The sequence below is a fragment of the Anas acuta genome, chromosome 1 (genome assembly GCF_963932015.1).
Source record: "Anas acuta chromosome 1, bAnaAcu1.1, whole genome shotgun sequence".
NCBI lineage: Eukaryota > Metazoa > Chordata > Aves > Anseriformes > Anatidae > Anas > Anas acuta.
Genome location: NC_088979.1, coordinates 14,489,075 through 14,509,124, shown reverse-complemented (window position 1 = coordinate 14,509,124; position 20,050 = coordinate 14,489,075). Strand labels below are relative to the sequence as shown.

The 20,050-nt window shown below is 39.1% G+C and overlaps 1 protein-coding gene across 8 annotated transcripts in view; it reads right to left on the bottom strand.

The window, feature by feature from the left end:
• CEP126 (centrosomal protein 126) overlaps positions 1 to 19,209 on the bottom strand; it is a 35,674-nt gene extending 16,465 nt beyond the window's left edge. For 7 of the 8 annotated variants that reach the window (XR_011092121.1, XR_011092119.1, XM_068669941.1 and 4 more), the window contains exons 1-5: positions 19,079 to 19,209; positions 17,962 to 18,087; positions 9,088 to 9,233; positions 7,613 to 7,718; positions 3,185 to 3,383 (exon numbers count right to left, since the gene is read on the bottom strand). Coding sequence is in view for 6 of the 8 variants with exons in the window: in XM_068669941.1 (XP_068526042.1) it covers positions 3,185 to 3,383; positions 7,613 to 7,718; positions 9,088 to 9,233; positions 17,962 to 18,087; positions 19,079 to 19,161 (660 nt within the window). In the remaining 2 variants the exon portion in view is untranslated. Of the gene's footprint in view, positions 1 to 3,184; positions 3,384 to 7,612; positions 7,719 to 9,087; positions 9,234 to 11,081; positions 11,162 to 17,961; positions 18,088 to 19,078 lie in introns of those variants that run through there. The other variant, XM_068669964.1, reaches the window with a different exon arrangement.
• Positions 19,210 to 20,050: the final 841 nt, after the last annotated feature.

The window sequence follows — 20,050 nt, the reverse complement described above, 5'->3', positions numbered from 1 at the left end:
GACACAGTCCATACTCAGAAGCCCAGTAATACAAAGAGCTAACAGTCATACTGGCCACTCATTCATGCAACTAAGGCAATGTCCATACATACGTGTTTGCAGTATCTGCTGCTTTCACTCAGTGTAACATCACTTAAGAAATATTCTTCAGTATTCTTCAGTGTTTTCCCAGATGCCTACTTACCCTATACATAGAATATATAATCACACACCCTATAACAGGCTACAAAACGTTATTATATTAGAGATAATACAAGAAAAACCCTCCAACCCCTTAGTTTGGGTTGCTGTTTCTAAGAAATGATACCAGTGCCCCTGCTTCTATAAACAGTGAAGTATTTTATGGCAAGGGGAACCACAGAAATAGCAATAATGAGTACTTTGATTGATGCACAATACACTTTAAAACAAAAGGACAGCCAAAGTAAAATTCCTGTTTCAAATCAATCAGAAAAAGGATTTAAATTTGGATTTCACAGATACCACTTGAATAATTTAATTATGGTTATGCAGAGGAGGGAAGAGGAAAATACAGTCTCCATGTTGTAATCTATAGCTATTTTGTCTGTGAATTCGCTCTTACTTCCAAGTATTTTGTTTAAAAAAATGAAACAATAGAGATAAAATGTGAAGTCAATCAAACGGTTTAATTCAAGCCTAATGTGTTTTTCTGGAAGAGCATAAAAGTATTGTATTTACCAAAACAGTTTCATATGGGCACCAAGTTGACAATGTGATGGAAAGAAAAAGACAAAAAGTTATATGAATAATATTATTCCTTGACATAGTTGAGCCATTTTAATGGGAATTTTCATTATTCAGCTCCAGGCAGGTGCCAGAAATAGAAAATTTCAACACATAACATTTGGCAAAATGATATGCAATTGTGGGTAATGTCTTTTGGTCAAAAGCTGCATGCAGCTTTAGCTAAAGACAGTGCTACCAGCTCCACCTTAAAGATTTTATTTATGCCTGCAATACAAACAGGAAAGAACTGTGCAAAAAAACCCCTTTGATCGAGAATGAAGTTAACAACATTAATTTCTTCAGAGTGGAGTTTATTTATGGGCATAATAATTTGATGTACTGACTCAGATACAACTGTTGCACAAAATAAAATCTATTGCTCTCAATATTTTAACCAAAGTAATTTTGGAGAATGGTAAAAGGGTCACTGAAAACCTTGGTTTACTGCTGAAACTATACAAATCTTTAAGGTTGGAACACACCAATTCTATGGGTAAGGTCTACATAGAACTTTATTGCTCTGTAGGAGAGAAAAGAATTTTAGGAATCTTTATAATCCTGGTAGGCCTGTAAAAACAGAACCCAAGAGAGGTTAAAGGACCTCAATGGATGGTTAGACTGCAAAGCATGTCCACAGTGAAATACTTCGATGTTTGTTTCAGAAAGGCAAGCGCTGCTGAAATGACTTTGGACAACAGACAGCAACAAGACCACTGAAGACTATTTATGTCAGTAACCTTAGTATTATAAATACTGCATCACATCACAGAAAGTCACAGCACACATACACACCAGCCCAATCCAAGAATTAAGCTTCCAAACTCAGGCTTTATAACAACAACAATAGTTTTCTTGACTATTTTTCTAATCAGAGTCCAAAGCTTGAAATTTCAAGAAAGAAAGTCAAATGCTTCAAGTATAAATAGTTATAATTTTAAACTATTTATCAGAGGGAAGAAGATGAGCAACCCCTAGTGGCAGCAGAAAAATATATTCTGGGAGAATCTTAGTAGGACCAAAACATTTTCAAAAACATTGATTTGCAAACACATTAATTTGTAAATTTCTATATTATATGCAGCATCTAAAGCTGATTATTATATAAAAGAATGAATACTAATTAACAGCCTTGCCAGTACAAAATGTTCCTTCTGTCTCCTCAACCTTTTTGAAATTTACTCCAGTTGAGTGAGATTTTCTGTATTAGCCATCAGCTTCTCAAGATTCTCATGAATCCCCACCAGAACAAAGTGGGTACAAAGACCGAGATGAATGTGCCTGGAAACATTAATATCAAAGAAGTCCAAATATATCTGAACAGCACACAGCAGTCCTTCAAAAGTTATCCATTAGGATGCATTAAAAGGAAAAGTCCTTGCTCTTTTTTTTTTTTTTTTTTTCCTAAGGAAAAGTTCTTGGACAAATTCTTGTCAATCAATGACCTCTAGCCATTTCCAGAATAAAAGCAAGGCTGCTTCATTGTGTCAAGGTCATCTCAGACATCATGAGTCTCGTACTTAGCATTACAGAAATATGAGTGAGACCAAAATTATGTCTTTTTGTTTGCAAAAAAATATAATATTAAAGAAAGACATTTCCAAAATCAAAGACAACACTGACTGACCTAAAATCAGACATAAAGGTGCAGTTGAAGGAAATCACTTTGGACCTCAGTTCTTCAGGATTTTCACTGTGTTTCTAAGGTGCCTTTTGAAACTGATTTGGGGTCCAAAAGTTAATTTAGACATGGAATTAAGATGTACCCATGGCTTGTTACTAGAACACTTACATATATTCCAAAGATGACAAAAAAGGATGTAGAATCTCAAGAGACTTGAAGTCAATGCCCAAGAAATCACCGCACATTAGGGAAAACAAAAACAAACTCAACATTTGACCTACCATCATTATATTGCTATAGCTTTTTGTGCTGAGCTATAGCAATCAGCAAAGCAGAAACTTAAGTGCATTACTGGAAGCTGCCAGTTTAAGTTTGGAGCTAGTACAAGACTCCTGTGATAGACTAATGTCTAGCTACTCCAGAGCCAAGAATTCTAGCAGTCAAATCTTAGGTTCAGAGAAAGAAAGACAACATAACTGATGTCTTTGAGGCTTTTGTGAAAATATCCTTACAAACATTTTTAAAGATTTCTAATTTCTTATTGAAAATATGTATACTTGTGGTGGTTTTACCACCAGACCCAGTACAATACTCTAACTATAAATAACCTATTAGTAAGGCAGAGTGCAGTGTGTCTAGGTGTTTAATTGGTAAGGTGTGCTTAACAGTCTTTCTTTTTTATCATATTCAAGAATAACATTTTCAAGAATTACATTTAAAAAGAATTTTCAAGAATTTTCAAGAATTACATTTAAAAATTTAAATTACATTTAAATTACATTACATCATGCAATGAATCACATGAAAATATCGTACCTCTAAGTTGCTGAGATGCTGTTTTTCTAGGAGCTGCTGCATTTCTTTCAGATTTTTCTGGAATAGAAGTTGGTTACTATCCATGCCTGTTGTACTGCTCTCCTGCATTGTGTTATTGTAGCCAACCATTGCTGAAATCTGCTCCTGATGGGAATAACCGTTTCTAGATGCTGATGAGGATGAAGTGTCATCTGTGGCTCTTGATGCAAGCAAATAACTTATTATTTTGGCTTACTTCTATGCGTCAATGATACACTTTCAAATATGTTCCTTTCCAAAAGTATACATCACCAACAAATGCCTGGCATGTGAAGGAAAGCTGAACTCCATGTAACTACAGGTGGTGCTATTTGTACTCTCTAGCATTAAAACTCTCCAACACTTTCCATTTTAAATGTTCTCTTCTGTTATTTATAAATTGTCAGAGTTTTCTGATTGGGTTGTTGGGTGAATGCCTCAGGCTGGATTATTCCAGAAAATGTCAGCCAACAGTTTGGTCATTTACAGGATGGGAACATGGATTTTTTTTTTTTTAAGAAGGAAAATGACCTCTATTTTTTTCCATAAGGCTGGCTTATATAGAGGATGACTATATACTGCTTCTGTCAGATATTCCCTTACTTCAGACAGCACGAAGGCCTTGTTGTTTCTAGATGTTGCTTCTAGTGATGACCTGTAATGTCAGTATTGTGGGACATGAAAGAATTTATATTTTCTACCTGAAAAAAATATCTTCAGAGTTGCTACTGTAGCTGTGCACTGTGGTCACAGTGAGCTCAAATGAAGACTGAGGAAATCACTGTTTTCCACAGGTTAGGAATTATCCAGAACCATGGGGCTGACAGACATCCAGGAATTAAAGAGGCCAGGAAGCATGGGAAGCCAAATGACAAGGAAAATGAGCAATCAGAGACTAGGAAGGCAGGGAGTCTGTAACAAGATATGTTCAAGAATGAAGAGAACTGGAACTTGACTGGGTAAGATCACTAGGAATAGGAACCAACGTGTGAAAAACCAGAAGTGAGAAATAAGTAGATATCAAGGATGACAAAAGCAAGAAATAAGTAGCTTTAACCAATAAGAAAGGTATTAAAATAGCAAAACAAACAAACAAACAAACAAACAAAAAACTAACCAACCAAACAAAAAAACACCAAGCCCCAAAACCCACCAACTTGCAGGCCAACCAACCTCTAGCCTTTTGGAAGTATAACTGTTAGCAGGCTGTCAGCTGTGCTTGAGTGCTTGACTTGGTTGCTTGACTGCTTAGGTAGCACTCCATAGCAATTGACACTGATCCTTTCTCTGTTGTTTCTAGTTTCTGTACATGCCTAATACATGTACAGAAACTCAATAACCCCTTTCTTTCGTTTATCTCCATTTCTTGAGCTTTCTTGAGAATATTTTATATAACTCTTCCAAAAGGTTCTCTTAACTGCACTGACCCAGTCAGAATATATATTTGGCAAAGTCTGAGAAGGAATTTGTTATTTCTGATGACATGGCTGATAGTAAAAAGGGAGAACAACTTCTCAAATTTATTTTTAGAACTCTGAAAACTGCATTCTGTATTCTTCTGAATGGGAGATATCTTTGTCAACCAAAAACCTGTACCTATTGTCTGTTGAAGACTTTGTTGTTGTGGACCAGACTTATATGCATGTGGACACAAATCCGTCTTTTTCTTTTTTTGGTAAAGTTTCTTGATATCTATTTGAATGTTTAGATCAGTTACATTTATAAAAATTTGTAGGTAGCTTTTTTTCAGGGAATAGTTTTGATTTGTCATATTTTTTAGTTTCTGTCCCAAAACTGAACATAATCAAATACAACTCCAGGGAAGTGGCCACAGTACTGAGCCTATTGGAGTTCAAGAAGCATTTGGACAACGCCATCAGACATATAGTTTAATTTTTTGGTAGTCCTGTGTGGAGCCAGGAGTTGGACTCCATGATGGTGGGTCCCTTCCAACTTGGGATTTTCTTGGGATATTCTCGATGCAGCCATATTTGTCTTAAATGCTTAAAACAATATTCATTTTTTTTCTTTACTAGAGGACTTTTGATGAATTCTATGCATTCTGTTGCTGAGAGAGGGTAAATTATAATGATGATATATATATATGTATTGGTTTAAATGCTTACAGAATTGGAAGAATAGACAGAAATATAGAAAGAGATCTACTGCCTCATTTGAGTAAGTTTTTTGCTGTCCCCAAATTTTGGGGACTGTTATATATATTTAAATGTTTACATCTCACAACTGGTGAACGGTTACTTTCTGAAAAACCTTTTCTGTATCAAAACTTGCTTTGCTTTACTGTTTTGGAAGAAATCTATTTGACCTCTAAGAGAATGTTACACAATTTTTGGAACCAAGTCTGAATACACAGAAATGCTACTTTTGTGACCCACACAGGGAGAGAACTATGGCTCCCAGTCAAAAATGAACAGGAACTGCCCAGTGCTAACATTTTCTGCAACAGACTAAAATAATCTGTGCTGCATTGTGTTTGTTCAGTTTAAATCACAGTGCTTACAGTGGGTAAGGTGTTGTGTGAGATGCAGACAAAAATGCTTACTGTATTTTCTGTCACAAGGAAGAAAGATAAATTCTGCTAGCATTAGAATAAGCAAAGCTTTATTTCATAATAATTTGCACACTTTGCCCCTATAAAGAAACCTTTATGGCGACAACTTAATTCTTTTTCTGTTATTTCTGTACCCACATTGTCCACATCCTCCTTCACCCACCTCATATGGCTACTACCCAAGTCTCCCAGTTACCAGCTGGAGAAGAGGCAGCACATTCTGTGGCAGGTACCAAGATAGTCATGTGCTGTCTTACCAATACTGACTGGCTTGTGACCCGCTAATCAAAATAGGTCAATGTGGACACAACTTTAAAGTGTTTTTCATGCTGGGGTAACTTTGAATAATTTCTTCCTTGCATAATTTCCATTTTCAAAATCAGAGAAGTAAAATCGTATTTGAGATTCTCTATCTCTCTCTTGGATTTGGTTACTAGGGGATAAGAGCCTGTAAAGAAATATCTTAGAATAGTTTGGGTTGGAAGGGACCTTAAAGATCATCTAATTCTAATCCCCTGCCATTGGCAGGGACACCTCCCACCTGACCAGGTTGCTCAAAGCTCCATCCAAATTGGCCTTGAACACCTCCAGGGATGGGGCATCCACAACTTCTCTGTGTAGCCTGTTCCATACAAACAAATAAACTTAATTTCTATAAGAAATCAAGTTACAGAAATGAAAATCAAGGAAAGAATGCACTACAGTTCTTACAAGATAGCAAATTTAAAAATGATACATTATAATATAGTGACAGCAATATAATCCTGTCAGAAATTAAGCAAAGAGTGAGTGGTTTGAAGATGTTCTGAGAAAGAACTGTGAGCCCTTAAAGCACAAAAAGAAGTTTGTAGAAAGTTGGGAAATAAATAAATAAATTTTGGTAGTAGGGGGAAGACACAGAGTTGCTGTCCTAAGCCAAGACTGAGTGAAATGAGACAAAGGAATGGGTGCTTCTGTAGTGTTCAGAAACATCTACATGTTTTTACCATAATTTCAACTTGTATTTGGCAGGTAGTTTTTCCTTTTTGTTGTTGTTTTTTAATAGCTACAATCCACTGGACACAAACATTATCTCTATTCTGAACATCTGCACAATTTACAGCACGTGCAAAATAATTATAATGATAGTAATAACAACAGCAGCAACCAGAAAAAATAAAACACTGAACTGAATAGTTGAAGAAATGTGTGTTTGGAAAGGTGATAATCAGGAAAGAGTATCAAATACAGCAGATAAACTATACATGTAGAAATGTTCTGTGGTAAGGCAATGCATCTTAGAAAAAGTGCTCAGGTAGAGTGAAGAGTTTGGGATTCAACTTGTACGTGATATAAGAAAAATTTACAGGGGAAATTGTTATCAAGATGTTCAAGATACATATAAGGGATGAGAAATTGAAAGGAGTAACAGCTGGAAAGAAGATAAGATCATGGGATGAATATGCAAGCAACACTATCCTTGACTGTCAAAAGAGAAAAATGTGGATGAGAAGAAGAAAGTATCTTGACAGAGTACTTTATACTTCATAGAGCAGCAGATGGCTTGGTAACCATGACAGTCTGAGTCAGGCACAACTGAACGGGGACCAGGTTCACCCTGATTATTCCCAGAATTCTCCTGAAGGGAAAAGGTTTGTATCATCTCCTCTGCTGTTGTACCTACTGCACGCAAACAACTTAAGGATGTTTCATAATATTTTCATTGGAACATTTCACAGAAGTGCTTCTTTGCCACAGAAAGATGGCCTGCAATTTCTGAGAGAGTAATCATCTACTGTTTATTGAATACACCAAGTAATTTACTTCTTTTGATCATCAGAATAAACAAAAATGCTTACCTGAAGGTGGTTTTGTTTCTGCTGGGCAAGTACAATCCTGATGTTAAAACTGATCCTTTAATTTGTTCAAGAGCTTCTTCTAGCTGAAAAGCTGCTTTTGTCTGGACTAGAGTTATGAGGATAAAAAACACACCGGAAAAAAAAAAAAAAGGAATATTTTACCATACATGTTTTGGTTAAGATTCTTAAATTTGGAAGCCTAAATCCAGACTGTTACAAAAAAAAAAAAAAAAAAAAAAAAAAAAAGTGGTTTAGCATTGTTAGGCATGCTGGAACATCTCATGTTCCTCTGAAATAAAACCCAGTCTATTTAAGTGTTTATTGCAATGCATTTAGTCAACAGTTTTTCTATTTGTTCTTCTACTGCACTGTTGAAAAAGTGGGTGGTTAAAAAATCCAGCACTAACTTTGTTTTCACATTGTGATTATTATGTCCATGCACTAAGCCAAAGTTATGACTTGCAGGTGTTTTATAGAGGCCAAATTGTGACTTAGGAACTGAATCAGTGGAGAAAGAAAGAGTCCAGACAGGCACAAGGTTTTGCTTCATACAAATAAGCAAACATAGGATAGAAAGTGGCAGAGACAGAATTGCTATTAAGGAAAACCAAGAAAAAAGTTATGATTCATTATCATTGCTGCACAGTCTGGGCTGTCAGTAGGGCTATGAAGAAGAAGCCCTGAAACAGTACCATTCTATTTTGTTATTTTAATCTGACATTTGATCTTGAAGTCAGAGACATTACCTCACAGCTGGCGCAATTGCAGTTGGAAGAGTAAATCTGTTGAAGAATTTCTAAGTAATATACCACATCTTCAGAGTTTCAACACTGGAAAGTTGACTGGAAGTCAGACTTGGCTGAAGCTGTTAAGAACTCCTGCCAATCTGCCCTGATTCCAACTCAGAAAGCAGGAACTGCGTTGCTGTGATCATTACTTCCCAGCAGTGAAAGAACTGCTTAAAAAGCTGACTAATTCAGCAAAAGTTATGTAATACAATAATATACACTAGGACTGCCTTTACTTAATGATAAACAAAATGCATATTCTTGAATATTTCACATTCAGGGCTTCACACAGGGGATTGTCACACTATCCCAATGACTTTCAATGGCCTTGTAACATCTTATACACAACTTTGAAATCGCAGTATTAGAAGCAGAGGACACTGCAGTGAAAAATTGGGGGAAAAAAAGGAAAACACAATATCCCTGGGAGCTAATTACATGCTGTGATTGAAATATAAAGAAATATTTCACAATATAGTATTTAGAAAAAAACAAACAAACGTTGTTATTTCATTCCTTCTACCACTTCTGTCATAAGAATCAGACCTGTGCTTCCTGTCAGTTATGTTTTGCTTATTAATTCAATTAATTTGAATTAGTTTAATTGTTTTGTTTTGCCTTAACTACATTTTATTAGCATAAAAAAAATGTGTATTGTAAATAATGTTTAAATTTTAATTTACAAACCTATTTGTTTGTGCTGAGAAGCAGGCAGATGAGCACGCTGGAACCTCTCAGTTGCTTCTTGAAGTTTAATCCTCTTCTGTTGCAGAACTTTTTCTCTTAGTCTTTGTTCTTTTTCTTCTTTTTGCTTCCATCTTTCTTCAAAGGCTCTGTATTTAGGAGGCAAAAGTAGATGATACCCATGTTTTCTAATTACATTTACAGAAACATCAGCATCTAGTTTATTATTTTGTGGTTTTGGAATGGAAGTTTGCTTGTCCACAAATTAAATGTGATAAATTTCAGCACAGTTGGATCATTATGGTTAGACTGAACCTAAATGGGACAGTGGGTTATGAAGAAGAGACACACCATAATCCTGTTACTTTGTTAGCGTCAACCAGAGATGTAATTCTTTCTTATACACGAATTAACATGCAGACTCAAACAGTTCTTGTCACCAGTGTCATTTTCACTACATTCTTTACATTACCACCAAAGTCTGTCACAGTGGGCAAACCTACAGGAAGGTGAACTACAAATACTGTGTGTGCGTGCCTTTCAGGAGCTGTTGAGGAAATAGTTTAAGAGGTGTTTTCAGAAATGACATACAAGAACTACAGCTTTAACCTAGAAATGCATGAGTTAGTATCAGCTTCCAATTGTTGAGAAACTTCCTGAAAAACAATCAGTTTAGTAGCACGAAGTGGGATAATAGAGTGGTGTGAAACTGTGACTGACTGAATCTGTTGTTAATATCATATGCATTTAAAATGTGTCCTTCAACCAGCTGGAAAGCAATGCACATTCTGATTGAAAAAAAATCACAAACTTCTTCTGTAGGCACAGGTTTGTTGAAGCTATGTGGAATTTTTCTTCTTGCTGACAAAAGCCTCAACTTTTGCTGACAAACTTAAATTGGTTCCTTGAGTAAAACATACCTTCCATCAGTAAACTCATTGGCACAGTGCCTCCATAGACAAAGCAATACTTAAATACACAACTTCTAATGAGTCTGCCATGCAGGAATCACTACAACTGGAAGCAAAGCTGCTCCTCAACAGAGTTACTCCGTAACTCAGGCTATTTGATTTATTCTTCCCTTTTCTTTCTAGGGAAAAAGTTCAAATATTCAACTTTAAACTGCCTAGTATCCCTTCAAAATGCTGCCAATTCACCTGTGAAAACAAACAGGAAAATAATTTGAAATAGTAGGTTCGGGCTTTGGAAGTCTAAAGGCAGTAAGTGCACAGTAGTTAAAAAAATAGGAAAATATCCAACTAATTCCCAAATACAACTTTTACAGGCATATCCACTTTATTACACCTGAAAGCCAAAGAGTAGCAGATACCTAAGGAACTTTTGCTATTTGAAAACACAGATATGCACGGTTGTCAAAACCCACTGAATCTAATGTCTGAAATTTCCCAATTTTATGGACCAATTATTGCATTAACAGCAAGTGAAGGCAAAACATGTATTTTTTGAAGTGGAAATGCACTGTAAAGGGCTTCCATGCAGCTATTCAAAACTTACGTTGCTAGTAACACTTAATAAAGTTACGCTTTCAAAAATCCAGAGGAATTCCTAAGTAATTCAAGGTAATCACAGAATCACAGAATGGCTGAGGTTGGAAGGGACCTCTGAAGATCATCTCGTCCAACCCTACTGCTGAGCAGGATCACCTAATCTTTTCTAGAGATGAAGAATTACAAAGCTCTATAGCCCAAATGAAGAACAAGACAGCAGACTGACTTATGCAAACAGAAACTGAATCACAGAATACGTAAGGTTGGAAGGCACCTCTGGAGGTCCAACCCCTGCTCAAGCAGGGACACCTAGAGCAGGCTGCCCAGGATCATGTCCAGGTGGCTCTTGAAGATCTCCAAGAAGACCCCACAGCCTCCCTGGACAGCCTGTGCCAGGGCTCCCTCACCTGCACAGCAAAGAAGTGCTTTCTGATGGTCAGAAATAGTATTAAAACATGATCCCATCACTGCAGATTTCATTTGAAATACCTCTTCTCAGCAAGTAGGAATGATTTGACACGAGGCATGAGGTGAGGCTGGACAAGCAGTTATCCAAAACCAGAAAAACCCGTCAGAGAAATATACCCACATCACTTTAGTTGTTCATATAATCTAGAAGTTTCAGAAATAGAATGAGAGTTTATTTTCAGCTTTCAGTATTTCTGTGTTTCACTTGGGTTAAATAGAGAAATATGCAATATTATATAATTTTTATGTTGACTGAAAGTATAGGAAAATCACAATCGAGGAAACAGACTTGCTTACCCCAGAAAGTATTTTAAAAACATTCTTCTCCATCTCCTTAATATTTCTAGAAGCTGCTCAAGAAAGCCTTTAGTTGAACTATAGCTGTTAAATTCAGACATGTGGGAAATTCTACAACTTCGCACCTGGAATAACTCCAGAGTATAACTCCAAAAAGGAATGAGCAAATTCTGACAGAGCCTTTCACTATTTATTTTTAAAGGGATTTTGGAGTATGACATAGCTGCGCTCTTCCACATTCCTTACAGCTGGAATTAAAAAAATACTCTTGTTCCATATAGCTGGAAATGGGAAGGTACAACTGCTGATGCAGTCTGGAGTAAGACATGAGGGAGAAATAGCATTTTGTTTTAATTGGAAGGAAATGTATCTGATACTCAATGAAGCCTGCATCATTAACTTCTTGACCTTACAGAATGTAAATTGGGAAACCCAGGTGCATTATGTAAAAGAAATCATTTCACAAATGCACAACGACATCTTACAGAAAACCACTTAAAACAAATGTTTGTCCATCCACCAGACGAAGCCACCAACTTAGGTTCATATCGCAGATGTAATATTGGCAAAAGAGCATGGCTTTAAGATGGGGAGTTAGCAGAAGAATTTCCTGATTGGTGTTTTTTTAACCTGGTTTTTCTGTCTGCTATAAACAATCCGCTGGTGCAGCAATTTTTGCAACGGCTGCCAAAATGTTTATAGCAAATTTGGAATACGAACCTTAGAAGATTTAGCATATACAGACATTATGTGGAAGGTATTTTCATGCTAAAAACAGTGTAACCAGATGGTAAAACTATTTCCTGGTTAATTTTATTAAATTACCTTCACAGTGAAGTGATGGATGCTACAGTCATAGGTGGACTAAATGCTTATTACTGCCTTGGATGAAAAAAACACAAAACAATATATATATATAGAGAGAGAAAGAGTGCATTTGGAATGCTATGAAATGAACCTTTTGATACCGAGGTGGTGATATTCATCAGGATACAAATATCCTTTGTCATACCTTCATTGCAAACCAGTGCACAATAATTTAAAGTTGATGCGGAAGGGTATCTGTACACTTAATGACTACAGCAAGATCAAGGAAAGGGTAGAATGGGGTGTCACACTCCAAATGTTATCCATGAGCAAACAGGAAATACCCCGTATTATTAAAAGGTTCTGTGGAGGTTGCTCATAAATCAATTATTTTATTTAAATGAAATACTTGCCAGGGTCATAGGAACACATATTAGCTGTACTCCGTCATCTTCTGTGATGAAGATTTGCTGAATGAAAAGGGACAGCCCCAAAGTGCTGTACTGGCTTCAGAAGGACTGACCATTAGGGCTCACAAGGGGCTGTGCTCCAAAACGCCCCAAGGGTTCACAGCAGAGCTGCCCACACTATCCACCAATTTGCTGCACTCCAAATCTCTTTTATCAGTGAAAAGGAAGCATACCTTATATGAGCCAGGATATTTTTTTGTTAGGATAATTCAGTTCCTAAGGGACTAATTTGGACACCGTTAACCCAGATATAATTGTTACTGAAAAATAATAACACAATTGGAATATTTCCAAACAGATAAAGACTCAACAATAGTACTAATAGTTGAAACTGCTATTCACATGCTTAGTTCCTTCCCATTTTCTGACGTTATGCTCACTCTTCTCTTTCTCTTCTGGGTCCCAAAGCTGGTAGTTTCATTCTGGTGCTCCTGGGCTGTTACAGTGAGCTGTCAGCATCTGGAGTCCCTTCACCAGGAGCAACATGGTTTTTGTGCTAACGCTTTCTTCTCCCTCACCTCAGGATCCCCTTGGAGCATTTTTGTTTGCTGTGATGCTTTTACACCTTTGCTCTTCCTTCATGCATCTGCAGCCCCACAGTCCATCCAAACAGTCCACACAGGGAGACTTTTACACGTACCACATGCCATTTTATTTTTCTCTGTTGCCCCTAAAGTCAGTTTTGCCATCTCCAGGTCTGCATTTCTTTAACTGACTAGCGGTGAGTTGTTTATAGCTGCGGGGTCTCCTGTGCCAAGCCTGTGTGCCAGCTCTTATCTTCCCGAGCCTGCACTCCTCTACGCCGCAACCTGCGCCCCCAGATCCTGAGACCTCTGCTCTCGTACCAGGCCTGTGTTTCTCTGCGCTGTGTCATCAGGTTGGTTGTAAATTCTTCATCCTGCACAGATAGCTGCTTGTTACTGCTATCTGTATAAAACCATGCTCATACCATAAAAAGACAAACAACGTGAAATAAATTAGCCGCAGACACCTGGTCAATTAGAAAAATTGCTGTCCCAGCTAAACCAAGCAAAACAAAGCTGCAGGCAGGTCATGAGAAGTTCACACAGAGCAAACTTGACAAGCCCCCAGCCTGAGACCTTGCAAAGTCAGCACAATCCTGTGGCCCGTCTGCAGCGGTGGCAGCGCTGGATTACAGGTCAGCGTGGTTGCACTGACCGCTGCTTTTTGCAGCTTCATTCTCATGTAGAAAGCAATACCAAATTCTTAACACTTGGTCTTCTCTTCTTGCCAGGTGCTAACAGTTCCCTCCCATTTCTGGCACTAAAACCTTTGTGTTTCTCTATCAAAAACTGAACTTAAAGAGCTTTTATTAAATAATCAGTGATAATCAGCCAGTAGGTGGAGCACAAAGCTTGTGTATACATTGAAAATTATTATTTTCTTTTTTGAAAAAAAAGCAGCAGTGATTAGATTGAAAACTGATACAAACTGGGAAAATATTTCCTTCCCCAATTACAACAGATGGGTTAGCTATTCAGATTTCAAGGTAATTCAAAACACTGACCCATGGCAGCTGACTGCGGGGTTTATTTAAAAATGCACGCACACAATTGCATAAGATTTTCTGCTTCCTGACCCAACCATCTACCTGCAGCCAGTAACCTCACGGTGAAATGGGATACGCACTTTGCAGAGCAGTACCAGCAGGATGGCTGCAGTTCCCTGCATAGAAACACAAAATATGATCTCCTATTCATTTCTATAAAGTATGTGCTTAGTCAGTAGCTCTTATTTCTGAAATACTGTTATTTAAACAAAATATGTCAGCTGCTACCCCAGAGCTCATTTAATTCTTAAACTGGTCTTGAAATTGCAACATTACATCTTAGCGAGACAATCGAGGAGTGACTCAGGCAATTTAAGTGAAGATAATCTGTGTGGCTGTTCATTACGTTGAAGGGCTGTTGTTAATACAAAACGAAGGAGTTTGGTCTGTACAAGGATGCAAAGAAACTGATGGCATCAGATAGGATGTAAGCATGGGTTCCTTTAAGTATTCACCTTGAAAAAGATCTGTGACTGAAGTTGTTGAAGCTTTGCTTTCCAAAGCTACACCTGCTTTTTTTTTCTGTGCAAGTGATTTTTTTTCTCCTTACTAATACATTAATTAACTGAGCACATCTTGTCAGAAGTGGATGATTTTTAACGTTGAAGCTGCTGCATTTTAGATGTATTAACAACAGGTCAATACAATCTGTCAGGTAAAATTTCACTTCAAGTCCATTTAGAAAAGGTGGAAAACAAAACAAACAAAAAAAAAATTGAAAACTTCAATTTGCAACCTCTCTGCACCTGGAGATCTCCTTAGCTTAAAAAGTGTTGGGCACTAGAGGCTAACACACTTGGCCCCATCCTTGGTATAAGCATGTTTAAAGATAGACTGGTGGTGGTTCTTCCAAAAAGAACCCAACAAACCAGCTCACACACACACACAGAAGACCCAAACATGTAAGTTTTTCTTCACAGTGCAACACAAGGAGAAAGAACCTAAATAAAACAATATTAAGAACAGAGCAGAGGCTCTGCTATTTCTTCCCTAGGTCTGTTTGTAAGAGGAGATTCACTGCTATTGCTTTTCAGGAGAGGCTTTGTAAATTTAAGGGTGACCTTAAATTTGGCCATACTTGACCAACTTGATAAGCTTCTACAATGAAAAGTCTGCCTGGTAGGGGAGGAAAGACCAGTGGATAGGCTACCTAGACTTCAGCAGGGCCTTTGACGCTGTCTCCCATAAGATCTTAGTAGACGAGCTGTTGGTGTATGGGCTGAATGAGCAGGCAGCGAGGTGGATGAAAAGGGGGCTGAAAAGCCGATGACAGGATGGTGACCATGGCACCCAGCAGTGCTCCCCAGGGGCCAATGCTGTGTCCAGTCCTGTTTAGCATCTTCACGAATCATCCAGATAATGGAGCAAAGTGTACCCACAGCAAGTTTGTAGATGACACAAAACTTGCGGGAGAAGTGGATACACCAGAGGCTCCTACTGCCATCCATAGGGATCTCAACAGGCTGGAGAAGTGGGCTGACAGGAACCTCATAGAGCTCAACAAGGAGAAGTGCAGAGTCCTGCACCTGGGGAGGAACAACCCCAGGCACCAGGACATGCTGGGGTGCACCTAGGTGGGAACCAGAAGAGCAGAAAGGGACCTGGGGGTCCTGGTGGGCACTAAGTTGAACAAGAGCCAGCAGTGTGCCTGTGCAGCAAAGAACCCTGACAGCATCCTGGAGTTCCCTCCTTGGAGATCTTGAAAAGCTGTCTGGACATGGTCTTGGGCAGCCTGCTACGGGTGTCCCTGCCTGAGCAGGGGTTAGACCAGATGGACCCAGAGGTCCCTTCCTACCCCAGCCATTCTGCGTGAAGGTTAGAGGTAGAAAACAAATTGTCATATTAAACAGTGCATTCCCGTCTCCTCTGTATATTTGAAAGAAAAAAAAAAATCAAGAGAAAATTCCAGTTTTGAAATTATAAAGCAACTGTGCCAAGAATAACTTCTGACACATGCCTGCGAGCCCTGTCAGGGAGAATTTAGGATGCTGTCAGGTGAGAATGCGGAGCTTAAAGAAGTCCTGCTACCCTTGAGAAACCATCATCATAGCTAACACCTTTACAATCTGTTACAAAGCTAATGGATCTTAGCTCATACACAGGTTTGGGACGTAACCTGATGGCTGATCCATCAGAAGATAAATCACTTCCTACCTCCATAACTTTTGGCAAAAAATATTCAATTTCAATGAACTTTTGACTTCTAAATTGCTTTCCACCTTATATGCAATGGCCCGAAGTTTTGAATTATATTTCACAATTTATTAATACTGTATGCACTCACTACCTTTTTAACATTAGACAACTAACTCATTTGCAGTTAGCAGAAGACTTGTCACCACAGATTTCCATCTGAACTGCTTATAATACTTGTTTTCAGTTACCACAAATGGAAACAATTTCCTTCTATGAATACCATACCTACATTTTTAACTGGCTCACCTGGGTAACTTGGATTTATACTGTTTCTTAAGGCCACAATGAATTCATATGGAAATGTATTTATGCATCGACGAGCATTAGTTTAGCTACCCCAGTCCATCAAAAATATGCAGGCTGTCTAGTGCTTGCTTTTCCATCAGAGTATAATATTTCAAGACCAACATATGATAAATAGTGTTCGTCTGAGATGCATGGTGTTACAGGAGTACGGTTCCAGAACACTAAACAAGATATTCGATCTTTCAGCTGAGGCTCAGTTTATTATCTGCAAAGGCTGTGGATCGCACACGGTCTTTAATCACTCCCAGGTGATACTACTGCCTCTTCCATTTTTCTTTATATTTCAAAATATATGCAGACAGCACATTATGCTGGGCTTTTGTGAGGCTAAAACAGCAGTAAAGCAGTATCTACTGACTCTAATGACTTCTCAACCCATGTCAATAAATAAATGCTGCACAGCAAATCACCTGATATGGGTACTATGCGGGATGAGTGTTTCAGAGAGTTAACACTAGGCAGACAAAGCTGGTCTGAGGCTGGGGCTGGTTCTGAAATGTCTCAGGGAGGAACCCATCTGTCTCCAGAGCACACAGCATCAGCCCCTTGTATATGAGAGTATGACCTAAGTCCTAGGGAAAAGCCCCCTGTGCCTACCAAACTACCCACACCTCTGCACTGAAGCATCTCAACGTACAATTTACTTCACCCATTTGTCACAGAATATTTCACGATGTTGCATTCTCACGTATGAGGAAATGCAGGATATTCAAAGTTCCATTAAAAATATCAGTACATAATAACTTGGTGAAAAATATACTGCTTAACTAGGGAGACTTCGCATTGCATTCATTGGGATTACAAAGCCACTTCCCATAGGGGAGGCTGTCCAGCTGTTGCTTCATGCACTCACTGCATACACTTTAGTAAGCAGGAACAATGGCCTGCCTGCTCTTACCGTATATCTGAGCTCATGTGTTACAATTCCCCTGCAACTAATAAAAAATGGAAGTGTATAATAAATGCAAATCACAGCCACAAGAGGACCTGATAGTTACCTAGTTACCTGTATTTTATACAATAAGAGGTGACTATATTGGCTGTCCAAAGAATAGTACTTCTGAATATTCACCCTTTAAAATTTATTTGTCCTATAGAAAATAAAAAAAGGCCTAGATGCCTCTTGATCAAAGCACATCAAAGCACTGAGACTGCTTGGCAAAGTGAATATGCACACAGTAGAAACATATTGACCTGTCTCAAACTTCTGACTCAGTTTTTTATGATCTGCAACCAAGGAGCCCTAGCTACTTACCTTCTTCTTCTGTTTGTCTCTATCAGATATTTCTGTGCCTTACTCCGAAATAGCTTTTGATCTTCTTTCAATGCCCAGCGCTCTTCTTCTAAATCCCATCCAAAATGAAATGTTAAAGCTCCGTCCCTAGTCTTGTGTTAAGGACAATGGGAACTGTATCCAAGAGGTCGTTACCAGATGCAATAGCCTGTTTGACTCCACATGTCTTTTTGGGAGAGGGCAAACTTTATCCATAAGATACAAAATTGATATGCCATTTGACTAACTATGCAACAGTTGGTCCCATAAATATGTATTATGGTTGTATCTCACTTAATGTTCATCCAGAAAAAAATATAATTGCATTTTACTACTTCCAGCGATTTTTACTGATGCTTTGCACTCACTTTTTATGACATCTGCAGATGAAAAATCTCACCTTAGTCTATTTGAAGATACATTTTGATGTTCTTATCTAAATTTGTACCATATGGGTGCTTGTATCACAATGAAGATGTTTAAAGAGCAAAAATACCAACCTCCCCCTCCCCCCCCTCACTATATAAAGGATTAGTTGTTTACGTGGTGAAATTATTTTTGTTGGATAATAACAGCTCTCCACAGAGTCACGCCTCACTGAAATAATGCCTTAAGTAGTGTGGTACAAGCAGAGCTGACAACTTGTGTCAGTACATCTCACACCATTACTTAAAACTGAAGAAAACACAGATTTCCCAGTGAGGATGGAAAACATAATTCCCAAGGGCAGTATCTCTGAGAAGAGGGAAAACAAGGAAGAGTATTATGGAAAAGTTGACTTCGTACTTTGTTGTTAGAGTTGTTTAAAAACAACGGCGGAGGAGTTTTACCCTTAGCCACCTCAGAGGCAGCCCCTGACGGGGGGGATGCTGACAGGGATGCCACCGCCCTGTACCCATACCCCACCACCCCATAACCCCACCACCCCATAACCCCACCACCCCATAACCCCACCACCCCACAAGGGGTCCGGGCAGCCCGACGACCTCGGCAGCGAGCAGGGGTCCCCGCTGCCGCCCTTGAGGTCGCCTCCGGGGTGGGATCCTTGAGGGCTCCCCCGGCCGCCTCAGCCCCCGGCCCCGCGGCGGCGGAAGGATACGCTCCGGAATCCGCCATAGCACCCCCCTCGCCCGCTGCCCAGCGCTGGAGGCAGCGGCCGAGCGCTGCCCCACCGGGCTCCATGAGGCGACCCGGGCCCGCTGCCGCCCTACCGGGGGGACCGGGAGCGGTTCTCGGCTCTTTTTTGAGGCACTTTAGCCTCGATCCGCTGGCAACAGGCCCGCCATCGTAGCAACCGGCGACGCCGCTTCCTTCGCAACGGGGCGGGGCGGTGGGGCAGCGGCTGAGGGGACGGCGGTTTGGCGGGTGCTGCCATGGGTGGCCCTAAACCGGGCCGGGCCGGGCTGGGCTATGGAGGTGCCCGGGAGAGGTGGGCAGCGGGTCCTGGCTCCCCCGGGGGCCTGCCCACCTCCTGAGTGTATCTGAGGGTCTCTGAGGTCCCACTGGGCTTCCCAGCCTCTCTACAAAGAGCAGGATGCTATCGGATTATCAATTTATTTATTTTAAACCGGTCTCTCGAACAACCACGTTTCTCCTTTTTTTTGCAGGGCCAACGAAGCGCATTCCTGAGCCCGCTGCTGTTGATGGGCTTGCAGATCTCTCCGGGGATGTAAGTGGAGTCTGTTGGTGGAGAAGACATGGCAAGAACAGGATAAACACTTTTTCAAAGCACAGAATGCAAAAAACGCAATGAAAAATAAATAAAAAGACATATAAATAAATAAATAATAAAAAGATATGTCAAAATATATATTTTTGTATACATTTTATTAAAAATGTAGATCAACAAAATAAGATATGTACAAATACATTAAAATATGTATAAATTTTATTTTAAAAAGTACATACATCTGCAAAGTAAAACAAACAAACAAACAAACAAACAAACAAACAAAAAAACCCAAGTTCTTAAGAGTGAAAAGTCTTCATTTTATTTTTCAGGCAAAGCAGGGTGTGTTGTCTTGGGATACTGCCATGCCTTGGATGAGTTGTCAGCAGAAGGCTAAATGCC